The 25078-nt window shown below is 38.7% G+C and overlaps 1 protein-coding gene across 1 annotated transcript in view; it reads left to right on the forward strand.

Annotated features, from left to right (window-relative positions):
* Nucleotides 1-24300, forward strand: part of LOC125240188 (cullin-2-like) — a 34658-nt gene extending 10358 nt beyond the window's left edge. Inside the window, exons 5-10 of the mRNA XM_048148012.1 lie at nucleotides 6624-6717; nucleotides 7866-7940; nucleotides 12310-12471; nucleotides 19789-19940; nucleotides 20125-20264; nucleotides 24245-24300. Coding sequence (XP_048003969.1) covers nucleotides 6624-6717; nucleotides 7866-7940; nucleotides 12310-12471; nucleotides 19789-19940; nucleotides 20125-20264; nucleotides 24245-24300 — 679 coding nt within the window. The remainder of the gene's footprint in view (nucleotides 1-6623; nucleotides 6718-7865; nucleotides 7941-12309; nucleotides 12472-19788; nucleotides 19941-20124; nucleotides 20265-24244) is intronic.
* The last annotated feature ends 778 nt before the right edge of the window (nucleotides 24301-25078 follow it).

The raw sequence follows: 25078 nt of genomic DNA on the forward strand, positions 1-25078 counted from the left end.
TCCAGAACAGTGACATTTGGTGCATTGGAACTGCTCATGATGTGTCACTTTTTAACCGTCGCCTCGTCGAGGTTCTCAATTCGTCTGTATGTTTATTTATTTTTTTCATTTTTTTATGTTTGTTCCTCGATATCTCCGTTGTTACTGGACCGATTAAAAAAAATTATTGAATGTATATGAATACAGATTGGTCTCATTTTCTCAGAACCCAGTTCTGATGATGGGATCCTGGAGTAATCGAGGGAACTCCTCGAATCTGAAAGGCATACGTATGGTGATTTTTGTGTTTTTAAAGGAACAGCATACGGAACAGTGACATTTGGTGCAGTGGAACTGCTGATGATGGCCAGAACGGAACTTCTCAAATCTGAACGGCACGCTTATAGTGACTTTGGTATTTTTATAAGAACAGCATGCACTTTCGTCCAGAACAGTGACATTTGGTGCAGTGGAACTGCTGATGATGGTCAGATCAGAACCGATCTTCTCAAATCTGAACGGAACACTTATAGTGACTTTGGTATTCTTATAAGAACGTCCAGTCCAGAACAGTGATATTTGGTGCAGTGGAACTGCTGATGATGGTCAGAACACTCAGAACCAAACTCTTCAAATCTGAACGGCACGCTTATAGTGACTTTGGTATTTTTATAAGAACAGCATGCACTTACGTCCGGAACAGTGACATTTGGTGCAGTGGAACTGCTGATGATGGTCAGAACCGAACTCCTCAAATCTGAACGGCACACTCATAGTGACTTTGGTATTTTTGTAAGAAAAGCATGCATTTAAGTTCAGAACAGTGACATTTATTTAGTTATGTTTGTTAAGCATAATTATTGAGTTTTCAAGTCAAAGTTTGTCAAGCTTCGATTTCTTATAATCGGATTCATGAGGAATTGAGAAACTCCTCAAACCTTAGCGTTATACGTATATTGATTTGTGTTGCCATCAAATAATTAAAGCATTAAAAGCAGTTTTAAAAAATACCTACACATTTCTACATAATCCAACATTCGCAAGTAGCTTTCACCACAACCCGAAAGGCGGCGGTTTTTTTTTTCTTAAAAAATATTAAACGTTTTTTTATGGGATAGGAGGCAAACGAGCAGATAGGCTGCCTGATGGTAAGCGATCACTGCCGCCCATGGACACCAGAAGCACCAGAAGTGTTGGAGGTGCGTTGCCGGCCTTTAAGATGTACAGTACGCTCTTTTCTTGAAGGTTTGATGGTCGCATTGGTCCGGAAATACCGCTGGCGACAATTCATTCCACAGTTTAACTGTGCATGACGTGACCAAATTTGCAAAACATTGCGTCTTAGAAACATTTTAAAGGGTGAAAATCAAAATATTTACACCGTGTCCAATAAGTTTGAATACAGCACAAATAGCCAATAAAACAAAATGAACAAATAGTTACTACATTATTATTATATTTTATGAATGGCACTCTTATTTACTACATTCACAACAAATGTTTTGGAATAACTCCAGCATTAACTTGTTTACCAGCCTCAAACGCTTCTCAAACGGATCACACGCGGCACGCACCGTTTTCTTCACATTTCATCCCAAATTTTTGAAATGATCTAGGTTTATGATTTTATAAAAATTTAGTCTTCAAAGCATGTATGACCATACAAAGTAGTCTAATACGCCTAAACCTGGAGGCCTGGGTGGCCACTCATGTTTCGGATAAAAAACTGCCAAATTAGTCTGAAACTACGCTAGAATACCATTTGCCGAATGTGCTGGAGGTGCGTCTTGTTGGGACACATGATACTCATTCCCAAGCATCCTTTTTAACTTTAAGGCATTTTATTCTCCAAAACCTTGGTTTTAAAGAAAAAAACGTTGATTTTAACGCTTTTATCTGTAAGTACTGAAGGTAGTTTACCTCGCTTACATACTGCATCCCACACCTGGGCCGATGGTGAGCTCTGGAACCTAGGCACATTTTTCTAGTTGCCCGGAACGTTATCTATCCTCGGTACCCATAATAGTTTATTTTGGACACGTGGCGTCTGTTTTATCACATACAGATTCTGCTTATAAAAAATAACTCGTCACCTGCGTGCCGAGCAAGTATTTTGTTGGCACTTTACCTCTTTGTTTTTCTTAGACACTTCGGAAATTTCATGAACTTTGTGCTTGTATTTTATTAAAAGGAATATACTCTTTAGTTTAAATAAGAATTTGATGGCCTGTGATCCCTATATCTTTAGAACTGAGGTAAAATGTGAGTATTCGGACTTATTGGACACGGTGTACATCGTTCTAAAAGTGGCTGATCAAGCACCGTCGGTTTGGAAAGCCTGCGGTAAAATTTTTGCTCATTACTATACATATTCGATTTAAAGGGTTTTGAGATTTAGGAAATAAAACAACGCTTCATTAGATTTAATTTAATAGCATTATGTAATTATAATCTCAATGTAAGTGCAAGCAGTCTTATTTACAATAAACTTAAAAGCGGAAACAAATATATGCAGAAAGAAAAAAAAAAAGAAGCTGTCAATACTGAATCCCCTAGGGTGGCTATGTATGAATAGCACAGAAAAGTATTAAAATAAAATAAAAACCGGCCAAAAGCGTGTCGGGCCACGCTCAGTGTAGGGTTCCGTAGTTTTCCGTATTTTTCTCAAAAACTAACCTTTAAAGTTCAAAACAAATTTTCAAAGAAAGTCTTTGTAAAGTTCTACTTTTGTGATTTTTTTCATATTTTTAAACATATGGTTCAAAAGTTATAGCGATTATTTCCGAAAATATGAAAATTATCAAAAATCGATCTTAGTAAAACCTAATTCATTTTTAAATACCTATATAACAATATATCACACGTTGGGGTTGAAATGAAAAAAATATCTGCCCCCTCTTTACATGTAGGGGTACCCTAATAAAACATTTATTATTATTAACGACCTTCCACGTATTTATAATGAGCCCAAACATGATGGGGTTATGATGAGGAGAATAGCAGTTCTGTTGACCACCTCCTGACTCCATCATGAGAACTTGGACCTCGTCTAGTTCGATGGTGCTCGTCAGCCCAAATCTAATGAGCCCGAACATGATGGGATTATGATGAGGAGAATAGCAGTTCTGTTGGCCACCTCCTGACTCCATCATGAGACCCTGGACCTCATCTAGTTCGATGGTGCTCGTCAGCCCAAATCTAATGAGCCCAAACATGATGGGGTTATGATGAGGAGAATAGCAGTTCTGTTGACCACCTCCTGACTCCATCATGAGACCTTGGACCTCATCTAGTTCGATGGTGCTCGTCAGCCCAAATCTAATGAGCCCGAACATGATGGGGTTATGATGAGGAGAATAGCAGTTCTGTTGGCCACCTCCTGACCCCGTCATAAGACCTTGGACCTCATCTAGTTCGGTGGTGCTCGTCAGCCCAAATCTAATGAGCCCAAACATGATGGGGTTATGATGAGGAGAATAGCAGTTCTGTTGACCACCTCCTGACTCCATCATGAGACCCTGGACCTCATCTAGTTCGATGGTGCTCGTCAGCCCAAATCTAATGAGCCCAAACATGATGGGGTTATGATTAGGAGAATAGCAGTTCTGTTGACCACCTCCTGACTCCATCATGAGACCTTGGACCTCATCTAGTTCGATGGTGCTCGTCAGCCCAAATCTAATGAGCCCGAACATGATGGGGTTATGATGAGGAGAATAGCAGTTCTGTTGGCCACCTCCTGACCCCGTCATGAGACCTTGGACCTCATCTAGTTCGATGGTGCTCGTCAGCCCAAATCTAATGAGCCCAAACATGATGGGGTTATGATGAGGAGAATAGCAGTTCTGTTGACCACCTCCTGACTCCATCATGAGACCTTGGACCTCATCTAGATCGATGGTGCTCATCAGCCCAAATCTAATGAGCCCAAACATGGTGGAGTTATGATAAGTAGAATAGCAGTTCTGTTGAACATCTCCTGCCTGACTCCATCATCATGAGAACCAGAACCTCATCCTGGTCCCAAAATATAATAATAATTCAAACTCTCAACAAACTTCACGTATAACTTAAAATCCAAAATCATATGAAAAGCATGTCGAATGCTAAAATTGCATAAGGTGTAAAAAGGATCAAGATTTGTTTAGTCGCAGTTTACGGCACTTCTCGGAACTATCGAGCTGCTTACGAAAGCTAGGTGCGCCGGACGATCAAACGCAGGTCCGTTGTCTTCGAGCGCTCGGCGCAGACTGAGCGGGCTCGCGTTAGCACAGTGTCTTTTATTCGAATTTTAGGTGTTTTAAAAACATATCTATCGACAGAAAGGTATGTCTTATATGTATGATTTTTTTCTTATAGGTCAATAAGAAGTTCTAGTTTAGGATAATATTATTTAAGAGTTACAAAAAATGCAGGAATCGCAGGAAAAGTACATAATGTAAACCTCTTTTTATCGAAAAAATGGGGAGGATACGGAAGGTTATTTATCCACCATTTCAAGTAAATCTTAAAATGTCAAAGTATTAGCTAACTCGTACAGGATATAACAAATAGGATTGTGATCATTTATTACCCCAAATAACATTTTTAACAGCACAATCACGATTCTAAACGAGCTATCCCACTATGAAAATTGAAAACGTCTTCCGAAAAAACTGATTTTTCGGAAGTATAAAAAGACATATTTTAAAGTAGTACCAATTGACTTTCTAGCTTAAGATATGTACTTTTAGGAACATTATCATTTTTTTAATAATCATATATAGTTTCTTTATAATTTTGAATGAAAAAGGTTCTATTTTGCAAAAAACGCTCGTCTTTAGGAATAAGGCCTCTTAAGTGGAGATAGTTGAAAAGATGGAGAATGACATAGGCTACTTTTTGTCGATTTCTAGAAATGATTGCCTATATACATATATATGTTTTTTGTCAGACTATGTATCACCTTACAACTAGGGAACAAATCAAATTATTTTTATTGAATATTTTTCGATTTGTTCTTTTTAGGGTTCCGTACCAAAAAGGTACAACAGGAACCCTTATGGTGCGACTCTGTCCGTCTGTCTGTCCGTCTGTCACATTGTTAAATATCTCGAGAACTACTTATGCTATCGATATGAAATTTGGAATAGTTATAAACATTGTGAACCTGTACAAGTTGAAAGATTTTTTTTTTTAATTAATTAATATAAATGATAGAAACTGGCCAAAATGAAAGGGGGTCAAACTGAAAATTTCAAGTAACTAGGTCAAGTGGGGTATCGTTAGAAAGAGCTCAAACTGTACATATCAAAACTATTTTTCATAATTTTTTGGTGGTGGAAAAAAATGTTTTTTGAAGGAAAATGTAAAAAAAAATACCGTTCCCCCCCCCCTTATCTGCGAAGTTTACCAACATAAATTTATGAAATTTTCACCAAACATGGCTATTATAATGAATATTACAGGAAAAATAAAATCGTACACGTATCTTAAAAACTTTTTTTTTAATTTATAAAAAACCTTTCAGATTTACATTTTCAATTTCAACACCCTTGCATTGTACCTGTATTTTTTAACAAAATAACAATGAAATCACCTGCTTTCAAATAGAGGCAAAATGGTTAAAATCGGTTCACGCAATAAACAATTATTCCATAAAAATCATCTTCCATACTAGCTCGCGCGCATTAGTTTACTCAATTTGCCGATAGATGTCGCTGTACGTTGAACGCTCATTTCCTACATCGCGTTTTTCCTGATATAATGAGGTCGGTTCAGGAGCGTCCTTGCGACATGTCGTAAGTCGTAAACTATTGAAGTCGAATAGTCTTGATTTTATTGGGACGTTGTCTAACAATAAAATTGTATATTGAAATATTACTTGTTATGTGGGAAATTGAGTCTTGAGGGATTTAGTCAAATCTGTAGAGTTCTATGAATAACATTTTGATGATTCAACTATTGAAAGTTTGTACGGAACCCTCGGTGAGCGAGTCCGACTCGCACTTGACCGGTTTTTTCAAGTAGTCATACTACTATAATTATATAAATTATAAATTTAAATAGATATCATACACGAAAGAAAAAACGACAGGGCCCACTGGCGGCCGAGCCGGGAATCGAACCCGGGTCTTCAGCTTACGCGGCTAACGTCCTCACCACTAGACGCCGTCTAGGCCCCTGTGGGCCGTGTCGTTTTTTCTTTCGTGTATGATATCTATAGCCTGTCAACCAAATTTTGGCAGTAGCAATGTACATCAAACTAAAGTATGGTATCCCTATGAAACGAACAAAAACCAGCAATGTACGTCGAACAGCCACAGAGATTTTTTTTCAAGGGGCTCGTTGGTCCTACAGCATTGGAATGCCTCCTTAATAAAAAAAGCATATGAAACGCGTATATTCATCCTTTACTTCCTTACGAATTAGATAATGTATTAAAAAGGGACGGATATATGCTAGTTATTTCTCTTTTTCCTAGGGTGGAGGTTTCCACAGATAAGACAAATGACACGCGAATTTCCAACGATTTTCAAAACTAGTGTTGCTAGCCCGCGATTTTTCAAATTTGCCGCCTTTTTTTAGTGACAAGATTTGGTTGACGGTCTATATTTAAATTTATAAATTATGTATCACCATATTGATTCATATGTTTTTGACAGTTACGTGGACGCGTGGCGCGAGTATTCTGAAGGCGTCGCGTATTTGAACAGTCTCTACTCTTACCTCAACTTACAACACGTTAGGAGGCAGAAGGTAAGTTTAGTCGGTTCTTCTTTAGTCGTTCCCTCAATGCTGAGGATCGTGACGTCATGTCATTCTGTTGAAGACTAGGTCCCTCCATAGGCGTCTGTTCCTCGCCAAGCGCATGGCCTCGTGCAGTTTTAATCGCATGGGTGCAGTAATTTGAGCACACCATCTAGTAGCGGGAGGTGCCTCAGGTCTCGTGCCTTCAACTTTGCCCGTCATAATTATTCTCTCCAGGCTATCTGGCGGGCGACGTGAAATGTGACCGAAATAACTAAGAGTATGGTCCTGGCATATTGTTGACAGTCGGCGCTTTATGCGTAGCTCCTCAAGAATGGACTGGTTAGTACGCATTGCCGTCCATGGAATCCGTAATATGTCGGTTATTGATAATATAAGCAAATCGGTTATTGATAAAATAATCTTATACTTTTAAACGAGCAATTCTTGTATATTTATTTATTTATATATACCGACGATCTCGGAAACCGCTCTAACGATTTCGCCGAAATTTGTTATGTGGGGGTTTTCGGGAATGAAAAATCGATCTAGCGTAGCCTTAGATCCCGGAAAACGCGAATTTTCGAGTTTTCATGAGTTTTTCTTTCGCGGTAGTAAAATTAAAAATATGGTCGTTAATTTCGCCGCGCGCGCATCGATTCCGCTTAGCTCAGTCGTACGAGGTCGGCCTAATGTACGCAGATAGATCGTAGGTGTCAGGGTTTCGAATCCCGGCCAGAAATTAAATTTTTGTTTTTTGTCTTTTTTTTTGTTTTTGTATTTATAAGAGTTTTTTTATCTAAAGACGTGATATATTAAAATAGAACCGGGCGAAGCTCGGTCGCCCAGATATTAGCTAATAATAAGGCACGTATGCGTGCATCTAATTGTGAGGTCAGTAGCGAATGCCTGGGGTTCGATGTCTTATCTCCTCTTCATAGCAACACCCTGGACCAATCACAGGGCGCGTGCATGACGTGATATATGCGCTGATTGGCTCCCGATGGTGCGATATGTATACGGTAGGCTGCATAAGTTGCGCCCGTACAGTCTCCCACACAAGTTGCATTGACACAGAGGATGCGGGTTCAAATTTTTCCATTTTTTCCTTTAATATAAAAATGTTTAACTAATGTAATATGTTATTTTTTTGACAGGTGTCAGACGCGGAGATAATATACGGATCGGCAGCAACTGTCAGCTGTCCTGACAGTGATTCACGTCAATTAGAGGTAACATTAAAATTAATCAAAGACATATATAGCTTCAGATTCAGATGATTTATTTGCCATTACAAGTATAACAAGTATACATGCAAATGGTGTTTCTGGTGTCCATGGGCGGCAGTGATCGCGTACCATCAGGCGACCTGTCTGCTCGTTTATCTAAGCTAACCCATAAAAAAAATATTTAAAAATCATACTCTAAGTACTTAAATGCTAGGATTACTTATTCTATGCTGTGTAATTCGGTATAGACAGATAAAGTCTAAGAAAAAAACGTACCTATCATATAGGAAAAGGTACGGTGGCCTAGATGGCATTACACCTTTGGGGTACGCTCAGCTAGATAGCGCTAATATTAATATTTGACATTTTAACACATATCAAGCTAAGAATATGGACCAAATTGTCAAAACTGAGGTTCAAAAGTGTTAAGCTTGTGTCGAGAGATGGCAGTCTATGCACTGTGATTACACATTTTTAACCCCCGACGCAAAAACGACGGGGTGTTATAAGTTTGACGTGTCTGTCTGTTTGTGGCATCGTAGCTCCCGAACGGATGAACCGATTTCGATTTAGTTTCTTTTATTTGAAAGCTGTGTTAGTCTACTCGCGACTCTACCACTATGTCGCGGTCGGGGGTTTTTTCAAAATTTTAATCTTGTGGTTATACTTTGACAGTAACTCTCTATAATACTTGTTCCTCCGAATTAATTTAAAAACCTTTATTCATAAACAAGTTACAGATGTGCGAAAAGATTTTCCTTCGTAATCTCACGGAAACGTACGAACGTGTGCTATTTCATTCAGTGTCTGTACAAGATGTACTGATACTGTTTGAACAGCAGGCCTAGCACATGATGGCCGCGGGAGTATGTCGCCGCGAGATAGACTACCTGTCCTTATGTCATTAATACAATTAGACAAAGACGTGTCATCTATCTCGCGGCGACATACTCCCGCGGCCATCATGTGCTAGGCCTACAGGTATGACAAATACGAACGACAAAATTAAAATTTTGAAAAAACCCCCGACCGCGACATAGTGGACCGATTTTCGTGAAACATGGCTAAGAACACTCCCGACTAACTCAGCTTTCAGATAAAAAAAACGAATTCTAAATCGGTTCATCGTTCGGGAGCTACGATGCCACAGACAGACACACACACAGACAGACAAACAGACAGACAGATAGACACGTCAAACTTATAACACCCCGTCGTTTTTGCGTCGGGGTTTAAAAATAAGGAAAAGATTTTCGTACTACATCTGAACATCCAGATTAGTATCTAAATTTGTTCTATCCCTTTCTTGCAAATACATAATTCAATATGTCAGATAAAGCCAAACGATTATACGATTAAATATAAGGTATATATATTTATGTATTTGTATATATTGGTATAATAGGCTGCAGGTTCTAATTATTACTGGGGTAATAATTGAACTATAAATTTTTATTTTCTGTACATAGTGTTCGTTTGTCTATCATGTTTTTATTAGTTTTTTTTTCCTCTCAATACGCTCAAAGGTTGACTGGAAGAGATCCCTTATAGGGATAAGTTCGCCTTTATACACCATAACTATACTGTATTTCTATCTCCTAACTTGTCTTATGTACAATAAAGTGTTTACATACATACATACATACGATTATTAGCTAATTCAGGTTTATAAATTTTTTGTACAGTTAATAATGCGCCGACCTCATTAGAGGCATTTTATTGATGTAATAATAACATTTTCAGTACAGATGGTGTTTTTTTACGCACTGGTGCGAGAAGTGGTTCATTATAGGTCAGGTCGAAACTTCAGAGGGCCATCTGTACTGAAAAACGTCGTACGATACACGTGCGAAAAGGAAATTCGTAACTCGTGTCGATTTAAAACCCTTCGGTCGTGTTTTAATTTGTCGCCACTCGTTTCAAACTTCCTTTTTTACGCACTTGTATCGTAATGTACTATTTCAGTACAGATGGTCGCTTTTTTACGCACTAGTTCGAGAAGTGGTGGTGTCAGGTCGAAACTTCAGAGGGCCATCTGTACTGAAATAGTACATTACGATACAAGTGCGAAAAAGAAAAGTTCGAAACGAGTGGTGATAAATTATAACACGGCCGAAGTGAGTGTTTTAAATCGACACGAGTTACGAATTTCCTTTTCGCACGTGTATCGTACGACGTGGTGTTTTTTCACGCACTAGTGCGAGAAGTGGTTAATTTCTTGTCAGGTCGAAACTTCAGAGGGCCACCTGTACTGAAAAACGTCGTGTGATACATGTACGAAAAAAATCGATAGTCGATTTAAAACACTCCACAGACCAACCCCTATAGACATCTATTACAAGACGACTCGCGGTCGCCAGCCTTCCTAGTATTTGCACTGATATAAGCGCGGGCGCTCGCCGTGCCCGATCAGTATCGACCAAGTAACAGACCCGAAAGCAGCGCGTGTTTTTCGCACAAAAAAATTGGAAAAGGGTATTTTGATGCCTTAAAGATGTCCACCTGTAGTGTGAAATGGTGTGGAAAGGTAACAAGAAGCTCAAATTTAAAAACAGACGGCATTACATTCCACAAATAAGTCATATTTATAATTTAAGCTTTTACCCGCGGCTTCGCCCGCGTAATAAAAGTATTCATTAAGATTGTCATTTGGATCCTTAGGTTTCTCTGGTATATTTATCTGCGATTATTTCGATTGCACATAATACTTTTGCTTGAAATGATTGTAGAAATATTACACATCGACCACAGCGTAGGTAATTCTATATACGCTGGGGAAACCTTTATAAACATCCCACATAGCCCGTATTTCGACACTATATGATCGGCGGGTAAAAAGTACTTTTTCTTTATCCCTTACAGTTTTTTACATTTTGCTTATACTTATCGCAAACGTAATCTTCAAGCAAGCAAACAACGATCGTCTTAGAGCACTTTGATTGTAAGAGACCGCCGACCGGTTATCCGTATCCCTCTAACGATACCCATATTATCCGTATCCGTATCCGTTTCCGTATCCGTATCCCTATCTCTATCCCTATCGCTATCGCTATCGCTAACGCTATGGCTATCGCTATCCCTATCGCTATCCCTATCCCTTATCAAGATAACACTAAGTTCTCGCGCTTTGTACACATATTTAAAGTCACATACAGGTCGAAAGCGATTAATTAACATTATTTTTACCTTTTTTCCCAACGTTTCGGCCAGGTTGCACTGGCCGTGGTCGCGGAAGACTGACGTCCCAGCAAAATGTCACCGGAGATGTAAACAACACAAAACTACCCGATATTAATTTATATAAATGTTCGGGGTAGACAAATAAATATAATCTACCCGCATGTAATTATTTACGACATCACTTTAGAAACCTCAAAAATAACAGTACTTCTCCACTATTTAATGGATGTTATTATACATATAAACCTTCCTCTTGAATAACTCTATCTATTAAAAAAAAAAACCGCATCAAAATCCGTTGCGTAGTTTCAAAGATTTAAGCATACAAAGGGACATAGGGACAGAGAAAGCGACTTTGTTTTATACTATGTAGTGATATCGCTATCCCTATCGCTATCCCTATCCCTTATCAAGATAACACTAAGTTCTCGCGCTTTGTACACATATTTAAAGTCACATACAGGTCGAATGCGATTAATTAACATTATTTTTACCTTTTTTCCCAACGTTTCGGCCAGGTTGCACTGGCCGTGGTCGCGGAAGACTGACGTCCCAGCAAAATGTCACCGGAGATGTAAACAACACAAAACTACCCGATATTAATTTATATAAATGTTCGGGGTAGACAAATAAATATAATCTACCCGCATGTAATTATTTACGACATCACATTAGAAACCTCAAAAATAACAGTACTTCTCCACTATTTAATGGATGTTATTATACATATAAACCTTCCTCTTGAATCACTCTATCTATTAAAAAAAACTGCATCAAAATCCGTTGCGTAGTTTCAAAGATTTAAGCATACAAAGGGATATAGGGACATAGGGACAGAAAAAGTGACTTTGTTTTATACTATGTAGTGATTCAGAGCCGGCATAGGTCAACTTACATTGGCCACTTACGCGTCAGTAGAGGGACAGTCATACTTCTGTCCCTTTTCATCTGGCGCGACTGCCCGCCGTCCTTGAAACGGCCAATCACAGCGCGCTTAACACATTCCCCGCCCGCTCCTCGCACCCCAAACACTGGTGACTCGTATCGCGAACCAAATATACAAGACTGCCACTCTATAGGAGGTTCTCTGTGAAACACTCCCTTCGGCAGTGATTTAATTTATCTCCACTCGTTTCGAACTTCCTTTTTTCCGCACTTGTATACTATTTCAAAATAAACTTTCTATTCACAGGTTGGCGAGTTGGGCCTAGTGATCTGGGAGCGGGTTCTAATCCGGCCCCTGTCATCCGCCCTGTCGTCCCGTATAGTCGCTGCGCTAAGCGAAGCTCGCAACTCTGCTCCCGATCCGAAACATGCCGATGTACTCCGTCGAGCGATTCATAGCGCTGTTGATGTGAGTATGCTTTAGATATGCTGCAACTAAGTGTTGGAATAATTGTCCGTCACCAATAGATATGAAACTACTTCAGTAGAAATACTATATCTGTTGATGTAAATATACTTCTTTAGATACGCTGCTAAGGAATGCTGGAACGATTTACCACCACCAATCAGATGCTTTAAGTATATAGTTGGCAACGATTTCGACAGCCTCGCCGGTGCAAATGTTATTTTAAACGTAAATTATGTACAGATTAGGGTTTGCAAAAACCGGTTAACTTTAAAAACCGGTTAATAACCGAACCTATACCTTCAAAACCGGTTAACCGGTTTTTAACCGGTTTTGCGGATTTTTAGTAAATTACCGTACTACGCAATAATATTACGATTACCTTCAAGAATTCTGTTGTTTATGACATCGTAGCAGGTATTACTTGCACGATGAAGATCGTTTTTATCCAGTTTTTGGAAATTTTGTAAAATGCAGAAGTTGCCATAAAGGACTTGAGTGCCAATAGTGTATATGGCGCTTAAAACTGTCGTGACTTTACTGTGTTTGTTGTACTGCGTTTTCTAAGCATGTCGCGGAGGTATATAGCTCCCAGAGACGCTAGTAATACAAGGAATTAACGTAAGAAAACCAAGATCTAGATGAATTGCAATAAAGCATTGAATTGAATTGATCTTAATTTTCCCTTTATTTTAAAAATATAATTTGAAATATACAGTAGAGTCCGGTTATAACGACGCCCAAGGGACCGCTGATATTACATCGTACCAGAGAAGATGGAGTATTATAGAGAGTTACTGTCAAAGTAAAATGTGTAATCACAGTGCATAGATTGCCATTTCTGGACCCAAGCTTAAAACTTTTGAACCTCAGTTTTGACAATTTGGCCCATATTGTTAGCTTGATATGTGTTAAAATGTCATCGAGGAAACACTTGCAAAAAATCTGTTATCGAGGAAACTGAAAAATTGTCACAACCATTTGTTTTTGAATGTTGTGCTATAAATGTAATACACTATAATATAGTTATTATTTGCATATATACGAACAAAACTCCATCATCAGCAAATACCACTTTTTTCCTAAAACTGGAGGAGCTATTACGCACCATATGTCAGCACAAAAGAAAAAAGTATGTTTTATGCGGCGATCTGAATATAGATATAATGAAGACTTCAAGAATCTCCAAACAACTGATTAATATATTGGAATCTTATAATCTTTCCCTCCTTGTACGAGAACCGACGAGAATTACGCCATCTTCGGAAACGTGTATCGACCATGTTGCAAGTAATGTTGAAGAGGGAATAACAACGATTCATGATTTAGGTCTGTCGGACCACACGGCGCAATCATTCCTTGTCCCAATACATAAACGCCGTCCTCCACCAACAAAGTGGTGGTATGAGTACAGAAGGGACTATTGCCAGGAAAATCAGAATAAATTTAGCGAGTGCCTGTCTTCTTTATTTTTTATTGAAGTGTTTGGTGAATATGATGTAAATCGAGCTTTTAGTGTATTTTATGACAAGTTTTTACTTTTCTACAACTTATGTTTTCCGCTAATCAAAATCAAAATATTTAAAAAGAAGGCAACAAACATATGGCTTACAAAGGGAATCCGAAAATGTTGTCACACAAAAAGACAATTGTATTTAAAGAGCCGTTATTCTAGAGACTGTAAGGTTATGTATAAAAACTATTCTCGATGTTTAAAGAAATGTATGACTGCGTATCTTAAGAGTCAAAATTCTAATTATATAAGTAAAACAAATAACAAATGTAAAGCCGTTTGGCAGGTAATAAAAAAATATACTACATCTGATGTAAGCACGCATAGCATCGATAAGTTAGTATTTGATGGTTCAGAAGTTACAGATCCGAAAGAAATTGCTGAAATTTTCAACAATTACTTTATAAATATGGTCAAAAATAATTGTTCTCCACATGTAGGATCATCAGACTTTATCCAAATTGAAAATGTAGAATCCAGCATATTTCTTAACCCCGTTAACACTACTGAGCTAGTAAAAATAGTAAAAACACTTAAAAATTCGAAGGCCGTAGGTTTTGACGGTGTACGCACTGATATTATAAAGAACAACATTTCTAATATTGCTGATCCGCTAACATTTATCATAAACCTGTCGCTAAATCAAGGAATTTTCCCTGACGCCTTAAAAAAATCAATAGTGAAACCGCTACATAAAAAAGGTCCTAAATTTTTGCCGGATAATTACAGGCCAATTACTCTTATTCCGATTTTCTCTAAAATTCTTGAGAAAGCTATGTTTAATAGATTAATACATTTTCTAGATACTCATGATATTATTAATGACGAACAAAACGGCTTTAGAAGACGCAGAAGTACAGCTCTAGCGGCCTTCAAGCTGACTAAACGAGTTATGGATTGTCTGGATAAAAACGTCCCGGTAACAACACTTTTCATGGACATGAGTAAAGCTTTTGATTTTGTATGTCACAAAAGGTTGCTTTTAAAGTTATATAAGTACGGAATTCGTGGCCCAGCGCTAAACTGGATTAAGACATATCTGACAAATAGAACACAATGTGTCCAGACTGTTAAATATTGCTCGCTCAGCAAAAGTGTTGTGACACACCAATCCACGTCCATAGAAAATTTATATGGTGTACCGCAAGGGAGTATTCTGGGACCGCTTTTATTTATAGTTTATATAAATGACTTGCCAAACGTGTTATCAAATGAGTGCATCCTGTTTGCTGATGACACTACGATAATCATAGAAGGGAATGATATGACTGCTTATAACAATGACATAAATTCGACATTAGAGCAAGCAATACACTGGTTAACAGTCAATAATTTACAAGTAAATGTTTCTAAAACAAAGTATATGCAGTTTAGTACATCTCGCAGTGATACTTTTCAATTACATGTAGAATATAATGGTGCTGCTATAGAAGAAGTGTCGCAAATTAAGTTTTTGGGGATAACTTTGGATCATCAATGTGATTGGAAGGATCATATCGAAAACCTATGCTCCAAAATAAACAAATTTGTTTTTGCTTTAAAAAGGTTCGTCAGGTTGTATCTTTACAAGCGGCCATGATGTCATATAATGGGTACATAAATTCGGCTCTACGATATGGAATTATTATATGGGGAAATTGTGTTGATAAGGAGGATTTGTTTTTAATTCAGAAGCGGTGTATTAGAGCCTTGTTCGGACTTACACAATTGGAATCGTGTCGTCCTTACTTTATTGAATATCGCATTTTAACATTATATAGCCTGTATATCTTAGAAATATGTATATTTGTTTATAAGCACATATACATGTTTAAAACTGTTCAAGACATGTCTTCTAGAATAGTAAGGAGCCAATACGAGCACAAATTGTACAAACCCTATGTAAGACTGGCATTAACTTCTAAAAATAGCTTTATGATGTGCATTGATATTTATAATAAATTACCCGATAGATTTAAGACTTTTGACTTGTATACATTTAAAAATTCAGTTCATGATTGGCTTATAGACAAATGTTTTTATAGTTTAAAAGAATATATGGATGCTGAAAACACATAATTATTTACAATTTCATTTTAATTATTTTAATACGTTATAATTTACATTACCATATATTTTGACATGCCATGACATTTTGTAATTCTTGTATTCTTTTATTTTTATTTTATTAGTGTAAGTTATGTTAGCGTATACACCTGTAAAGGTATTGTTCAGTGGAACTGTTTTATAATATGCACCTGTACCTGCTATTGTAACCTGAATTAACATATACGCAATAAATCATTCATTCATTCATTCATTCAAATATTAATATTAGCATCATCTAGCCGAGCGCTCCCCAAAGGTGTAACGCCATCTAGGCCACCGTACCTTTTTCTCTAGGGCTTTGAGGTACGTTTTTTCTTAGACTTTATCATTCGTCTATACGGAGTTACATATGTCTTTGGTCGTATTAATTGGACGCTGTGCGGGGCAGAAACTTCCTGCCCCGCACAGCTAAACTGTGGAATGATTTGTCGCCTGCGGTTTTTCCGGACCGATACGACCTTCAAATCTTCAAGAAAAGAGCGTACACCCATCTTAAAGGCCGGCAACGCACCTCCAACACCTCTGGTGTTTCGGGTGTCCATGGGCGGCGGTGATCGCTTACCATCAGGCGAGCTGTCTGCTCGTTTGCCTCCTATCCCATAAAAAAAAAAACGTCGTACAAAACGAGTTTCATTTCGGTTTAAAGATATGTAATTTTTTAGTATGCGTGCTTGCTCATCACCGGCAAATTACTGTCGTATATCGTAATAATAAATAGTCGTATTCCTTGAACCTCGATTTACGTAATTAATATGACAATCGATTTTTTTATTAAGTAAAACTATACTGCCCGTGTGGTGACGGGTTAAGAATTTCACCACCCCTTTCTTCCCGTGGGTGTCGTAGAAGGCGACTGTGGGATATGGGTTAAATTGTGGCGTAGGCGAGAGGCTGGCAACCTGTCACTGCAGTGTCACAGTTTCGTTTTCAGTCAACCCCTTATTTGCCAAGAGTGGCACTGAAACATGAGTAGTTTCAAGTACTCTGCCTACCCCTTCATGGGACACAGGCGTGATTGTATGTATGATTGTATGTATGTGTAAAACTATAGTTTATACGCAATCGAAAAATAAAAAGTGGGTTCTGTTTAGCTTATAAGATTAGACCCGAGGCAAACCAATTGTCACATGGCCACAATCTCATCTTGCTACTTGTAGGCAAGACAGGGGGCCGTGCTTGGGGCGTAGCTTTGTTTCCTCAATTTACTAGTAAAAACGTTGTCACTCGTCGTTGTAACCGTACTTGACGGACGGATTTTGCGTAAAATTACGTCGTAAAAAGCGGTTGTTCGTTAAAACCGGAGTCGTAATTAATGGATGTACTTTCATAATATCACATATGAAAACCAAACAAATACCTGTGCTTCCGTAAGTCGGTTATTGTAAGCGGTTGGACGTTAGGTTAGCTGAGTCGTAATACTAACCGGACTCTACTGTATAAAATATATATTTGAGTGGACTCAGGACTATTGTTAAATCTTCACGTTTAGTTAGATTATAAAATCATGATTATACTTTGACTTCTTTAAGAAATTCAGTGCAGGTGCGTAATGTTGTCAATGAAAAGTGATAAATAAATCTTTATTGTTACAAAACATTGAATAATTACGTACTTTTGACCTCTTTTTATGCCTAATTTGGTAATTTTGGGAAATAAATATAGTTTCGGTTATTAACCGGTTAGAGACTATGAAAACCGGTTTTTAACCGAGGCTAAAAGTCTCGGTTAACCGGTTTTTCGGTTAACCGGTTAATCGGTTTGCATACCTAGTACAGATACTAGCCCCGATGCATATGTGTTCGTCTAGTTAGACCATTTTTTGAGGTTCTCCTGTATGTACAGAAATAATGTCTTAGTTCAAAAATCATTAATGTTTAATGATAATACTAATCTATAAACATTAAATAAATGTCATATACAAAGAAAACTATACTATACTACTACACTATACTTGGAAATTTCGACCCTTGCTTTCGTGATCCGATGGCCGAGTGGTTTTACAGGCATCCGTCCGGTTAACGGAGTACGCTGGTTCGATTCCAGCTCGGAACACTTGGAGGCCTTGGTCACTTTTTTCTTTGTATATGACATTTATTTAATGTTTATAGTATAATAGTAGTGTTACTATTTTTAAAAAATACAAATTAAAATATTTTCAAATGAGAATAATTTAATTTGTTCTAAAATACTAATCTAGTTTATTTTTTATGGCAGTATTGTACAATAATTATTAAATACAAGAAATATCATTGATACTGAAAGGAAGATTTTTATTTTATCCTTTATGGACGGGTATTTAATACATGGCAGATGTAAGGAGGCCCAAAGGAAGTAACTAAGTTCTGCTAATAAGCTAAGAACAAATCTTCAAGCCTATGCATGCACAACTTCTATAAAAGAGGAGAACGTGAATAACACGATTTTTTTAACCCTTAAATGCATATTGTTGCCATTTGGCTACAATGTATGTATATTTTGTATGTATGTATGTATATTTTGGCTAGTTTATAGCCAAAATATAAGCTGGACTTTTTTATTTATTTTTCTTAGATCCTACATCTCAATTACTAAATAAAAACATTATTTCCAACCATTTAAGAAAAAATGGCGGAAAAGTGTGAAAAAACTGGATGATGGTGATTTTTAGTACATGATTCAGGCAGATTTTTTCAGAGTTAGTAACTATTTTATGTTTAATCATTTTATCATAGGGGTTTCTCAAATAGTGTACCTTTTTAATAGTAGTAAAAGTTTTCTTATAAATTTTACTAGTTATATATTTATATAAGTAAGATTTAGCCTATTTTACTTCTAACACTGATTTAGTATTAAAATCGATGTTAAATATTTTTTTATTATTTTTCCTAGAGTCAGAAAACCATTGTCTATCACATTATTAATTTCTAGTTAAAGAAAAAAATCATGCATTTAAGGGTTAAAGGTCTTATCTTTCACAATATAAGTCACGTGCAATTTTATTTTACAATCAAAATAAACTATATTATAGTACTTTTACAATTCTCACTACTGGGTCGTGATATACCTACATGTGTAAACAAAATATTTTTGTATTGCTAGACGAACTCCACTGCATCGGGGCTAGTGTAACAAAACCTGCCCGTTATTCATAATATTATGATTATTTTCCATCGTCTTAAGCAACTTGTTATCATTTTTAGGGTTCCGTAGTCAACTAGGAACCCTTATAGTTTCGCCATGTCTGTCTGTCCGTCCGTCCGTCCGCGGATAATCTCAGTAACCGTTAGCACTAGAAAGCTGTGGTACCAATATGTATATCAATCACGCCAAAGTGCAAAAATAAAAAATAGAAAAAAATGATTTTTTAGGGTACCCCCCCTACATGTAAAGTGGGGGCTAATATTTTCATTCCAACCCCAACGTGTGATATATTTTTGGATAGGTATTAAAAAATGAATAAGGGTTTGCTAAGATTGTTTTTTGATAATATTAATATTTTCGGAAATAATCGTTCCTAAAGGAAAAAAAGTGCGTCCCCCCCCTCTAACTTTTGAACTATATGTTTAAAAAATATGAAAAAAATCACAAAAGTAGAACTTTATAAATACTTTCTAGGAAAATTGTTTGAACTTGATAGGTTTAGTAGTTTTTGAGAAAAATACGGAAAAATACGGAACCCTACACTGAGGGTGGTCCGACACGCTCTTGGCCGGTTTTTAATATTTTTTCTGTCCCAACAGGTCCAATCCTTCAGAGTGCGTGCTCCCCTTGCCCTATATCAACAACTAGTCCTTGAACCGTACCTGGCCCAAGCCCAGGCGGCGCGCGAGACTCGCGGCGGACTTACTGCGCGCGGGCGATATCTCACACTACATGCGAGACGTGCTGCAAGGTAGGTTAAAAAAAAACATTATACAACACACCACCAACTTTCACCAACAACAACAATAACAACACCAACAATAACGACACCAACAATAACACCAACAACAACAACAACAACACCAATAACAACACCAACAATAACAACACCAACAACAACACCAACACCAACAACAACAACAATCCTTCCAGAGTGTGTGCTCCCCTTACCCTATATCAACAACTAGTCCTGGAGTCGTACCTGGCCCAAGCCAACAGGCGGCGCACGCGAGACTCGCGGCGGACTTACTGCGCGCGGGCGATATCTCACACTACATGCGAGACGTGCTGCAAGGTAGGTTAAAAAAACATTATACAACACACCACCAACTTTCACCAACAACAACAATAACAACACCAACAATAACACCAACAACAACACAACAACAACAACAACAACAACAATAACACCAACAACAACAACAACAACAACAATAACACCAACAACAAAACACAACAATAACAATAACAACAACAACAACAATAACAACAACAACAACAACAACAACAACAATAACAACACCAACAACAACACCAACAATAACAACACCAACAACAACAACAACACCAACAACAACAACAATACCACTATGTCGCGGTCGGCGGTTTTTTCAAAATTTTTAATTTTTACTGAGTTCATTTGTTACCAACATTTAGTAATGTAAGTCGACTTTCGTAAGATATATACAGGATAATTGTTATAATTAAGAAAATATAGATACCAAGAGGACCTTAATGACGAAAATAAAACTTACTAAAATCTCAATTCATCAAAATAATCTTGTGTAACAAAATAGGATAAAAAAAAAAAACTTTTTCCTTAATTTTTGTACAAACTTTTCGAGAACTGTTGCTGCTCTTCGCCACGGGTACACTACACCTGCCAGAGCTGTGGTCGTGTTTGCCGCTCCCGTATTGGCTTACACAGCCACGGAAAACGTTGCCTCTACCTGACACTGCTTGAATGGTCTGTTAGAGACTTGAATGATGATGATGACACTGAAAACAACCTTTGCTGGGTCTCCAACGCGAGGTGGCGTTAGGCGCCCGTTTCCCTCCATTCTTCCTCGAGCCGAAGGCGGTCAGGGGCTGTTATGAGGCGGGCCGCGGTCGCGCACCTGCCGGCCCTGCACGCGGAGTGCGCCGCCCTGCTTAAACACGCTGCTGAGGACGCTGGCGACGCTCCAGGTGACACCACACTGTGACACATTTACTGTCTAAAGTACCATCTACTACTGTCTACAGTGACATATCTACTGTCTACAGTGACACATCTACTGTCTGCAGTGACATCTACTGAAAACAGTGATACATCTACACAATTTACAGTGATACGTCTACTGTCTACAGTGATACGTCTACTGTTTACAGTGATACGTCTACTGTCTACTCAGTGACATCTGCTGTCTATAGTGACAAATCCCTACTGTCTGCAGTGACACATATACTGTCTACAGTACCACATCTACTGTCTACAGTGACACTTCTACTGTCCACAGTGACACATCCTACTGTCTACAGTGACACATGTCTCTCTACAGTGACATCTCACCTGTCTACAGTGACACTTCTACTATCTCCCAGTGACACATCTACTGTCACAGTGACACATCTACTGTCTACAGTGACACTTCTATGTCCCCATAGTGACACATCTACTGTCTACAGTGACACATCTACTGTCTACAGTGATACATCTACTAATTTTGATAATTGATACGTCTACTGTACTCACAGTGATGACACATCTACTGTCTACAGAGACACATCTACTGACAGTGTTTTGACATCTACCAGGCAGAGTGACGCGTCTACCTGTCTACAGTGACACATCTACTATCTGACAGTGACACTTCTGTATACAGTGACACATCCATTGGCATAGTGTGCCTCATTTTTTGACCATCAGTATCAACAAATTTTAAAATTAAAGGAAAAATGGAAAAAAATCACCTCACCGCAGTAGGTCGCAGGTTCGGGTCCTGCCGGAGGTGTGAATTTTTTCATTTTTTATTTATTTAAAAATAAACGTAATTTTTTTACAGCACCGCACAGACCTCCGTCGTATAGTACACACTGCTCCAATCCTCTCGGAGCGAACGCGCTTCGCCCATTGGTGGATGCCGCCCACGCCCAGTGTGCCCCAAAGAGGGGACAGAATTACTGCAACATAAGCATACTAAGGATGAAGTGAGGATTACTATTTAATAAGTACATTACTATAAAAAAACGTATGGAAACACTATTGGTAGCCTAGCGGTATATTCGTGCGATTTTCGTTCCGCAGGTCGCGGGTTCGAACCCCGGCTCTCACGCAATGAGTTTCCGGAATTTATGTGCGGAAATGTCATTTTGATATTTGCCAGTCGCTTTGCAGTGTGAAAACATCGTGAGGAAACCGGACTAATTCCAATAAGGTGTTACCCTTCGAGTTGGAAGGTCAGATGGCAGTCGCTTTCGTAAAAACTAGTGCCTACGCCAAATCTTGGGATTGATTTGTCAAAGCGGACCCCAGGCTCCCATGAGCCGTGGCAAAATGGCGGGATAACGCGAGGAGGATGATGAGTACATTACTACTACAATACAAGTGCGATACATAAGAAATTTAAAAGGAGTGGCGGTAAATTAAGACACGAACCTTGAGTGTTTTAAATTGACATTTCGTGTGCATATTACATACATTAGAAAAGCAGATTCACATTGATCGTCGTCTAAGGCAGCGTTCCCGCCCCACTTGCGTCGCGTGTCTCGCCGGGGCGCGCAAGGGCATCCGCGCCACGCCACCTGATGTAATTCAAAAAGCGTCTCACTCGGTTTGTATTTTGTATAGGAAGGACGTAAGGCGCGGCGTACTTCCACCGCCGCCACGCCACCTGGGGCGCGTCTTACGTCTTTCCTATACAAAATGTACTGAGAGACGTTTTTGAATTACACTGAAGCGGCGTGGCGCGGACGCCCGTTGCGCGCCCCGAGACGCGCACGGCTGCGGTGTGGCCGGTCACTAAAATGCCAAAATAATCATGTATTCGAGAGAATGCCGTCTTATTTTATTTTCCAACAGAGCGGCGAAAGCTGACGTTCACGATTACATTCCAAGTATTTTTTTCAGGCCCACACCCATGCAGTGTCCTCAATGGTGTCCACTTCACACAAAATATCTGCGCTGTTCGCCGAAGTGTTTGAAAACTCACCAGGCTTTCCTGGGAGCCCTGGACCGGGCCTGCTCTAGTGTGGTCAACTCTAGACCTGACGACAATAGCCCTCCTAGGGCTCACTGAACTACTGGCGAGATATTGCGGGCGCGCTTCTGAGAAGGCCCAGGCTTACTTGAGGCACTGGTCCCATCTGCGAGCTAGTAAGCTATGAGATATCGGCTATAAAAACGAACAAAAGATAAAGCACTCCCGTGCGAATAAAAGAGACACGGCGATATTGATAAGCTCACCGCTTCGGGCGAGTAACTATAAAAATCGCCGTGTCTCTTTTATTTTGCACGGGAATGGCATTACCTTTTATTTGATTTTTGTCGTATATCTCAGCTTACTAAGCTCGCCGGTGGGATCCAGTTGCCTTAAGATACTACTAATAGATTATATAGTTACTTATTATGCTGGATCTTGGCTTTTATCTGAAAATAAATAATTTTTAGATTTTTTTTTTTTTAATTTGTAAGGGCGTTCCCTGCGCCAATGACCTTCGATTTGAATCCATTGATATTATGATAGTTTCCTAAAGCTAATATTAACAAAATCAATCTTTAAACATAACACTAAACACAAAAAATTGAAATTTTGGAAGAAACCCCGACGAGCGACATAGTGGACCGATTTTCATGAAACATGTAGCTAAGAACACTCCCGACTAACTCAGCTTTCAGACAAAAAAAACTAAATTCAAATCGGTTCATCCGTTCCGGTATCTACGATGCCACAGAACAGACACACACACAGACAAACAAGACAGACACACACACAGACAGTCAGACAAACAGACCAGACAGTCAGGAAACTGCAGGGAGCCCATCTGTACGCCGAAAAACGTCGGCCGGTCACACGTGCGAAAAGAGGAAATTCGTAATTCGTATCGATTTAAACCACTCCCTTCGGTCGTGTTCTAATTTATCGCCACTCATTTCAAACCTCCACTTTTCCGCACTAGTGTCGTAATGTACCTTCATTTTCACAGACGCGGTAGCGAAAAGCCGGAACCGGAAGCGCGTCTGGCGGCCGCCATCTTGGTTTTCAAGTACATGCCGATGATAAGGACGTGTTCCAGAAATGTACTACGCCAGGGCACTAGCCAGGCGGCTAATACACCAGCTCTCCGGCTAGTATGGAACAGGTAATGTTGGCTAGCGGATTACCCTCAATCTCAGCAGAATAAATTTTTGTCCAGAAACACACTTCGCATAACATGTTTCGCACGAAACACTTTTATCGACCAGTGGTAATTTTGTGAAAAAACTTAGTTGGCATTATTACTACCACGCATAAGATACATTTGGCAGAATATTGTTTCTACAGAACATTAACTTTGGTCGAATATCAGCTGATTTAACGCATAATTGTATGTACCGCAATAATCTTATAGCATAATATTACATTAGCAAAAAGTTATTACTCGCTATCAGAAAAGAAAAACTGCCCTGGAGTCTGACCGTTAGGTGACTGACGAGCGAAAGCGAGGAAGGAGTGTTAGGTATCTTGCATCCCCAACACGCTCCAAATCGCTATCAAATGAGACAGACAGAGAGAGTCTAAATATTTTGCACAAATATTATCTGCAAATGGCTCATTGTTCGACTAGAAGACTATTATGCTCATCAACATTATGACAACAAACGATTCGGTATGTACAAAAATCTGCGAAATGATTTGCGCCAAAGCATATTCTGGCGTAAGGTGTTTCTGCCAAACGCTTGACTTCTGCCAAGAATCAAATATATGCGTAGATATCACCAGATAATAGTGAACCTTGGCTAACTGTGGCGAATTTCTAGTAGTATTAGTATAGAAAACGAGATCGAGAGCCTTTGGCACTGGTCCCACCGCGAGCTAGTAAGCTATGAGCTATCGGCTATAAAAACGAACAAAAGATAAGCACTCCCGT

Source organism: Leguminivora glycinivorella, chromosome 27, assembly GCF_023078275.1.
Source record: "Leguminivora glycinivorella isolate SPB_JAAS2020 chromosome 27, LegGlyc_1.1, whole genome shotgun sequence".
NCBI lineage: Eukaryota > Metazoa > Arthropoda > Insecta > Lepidoptera > Tortricidae > Leguminivora > Leguminivora glycinivorella.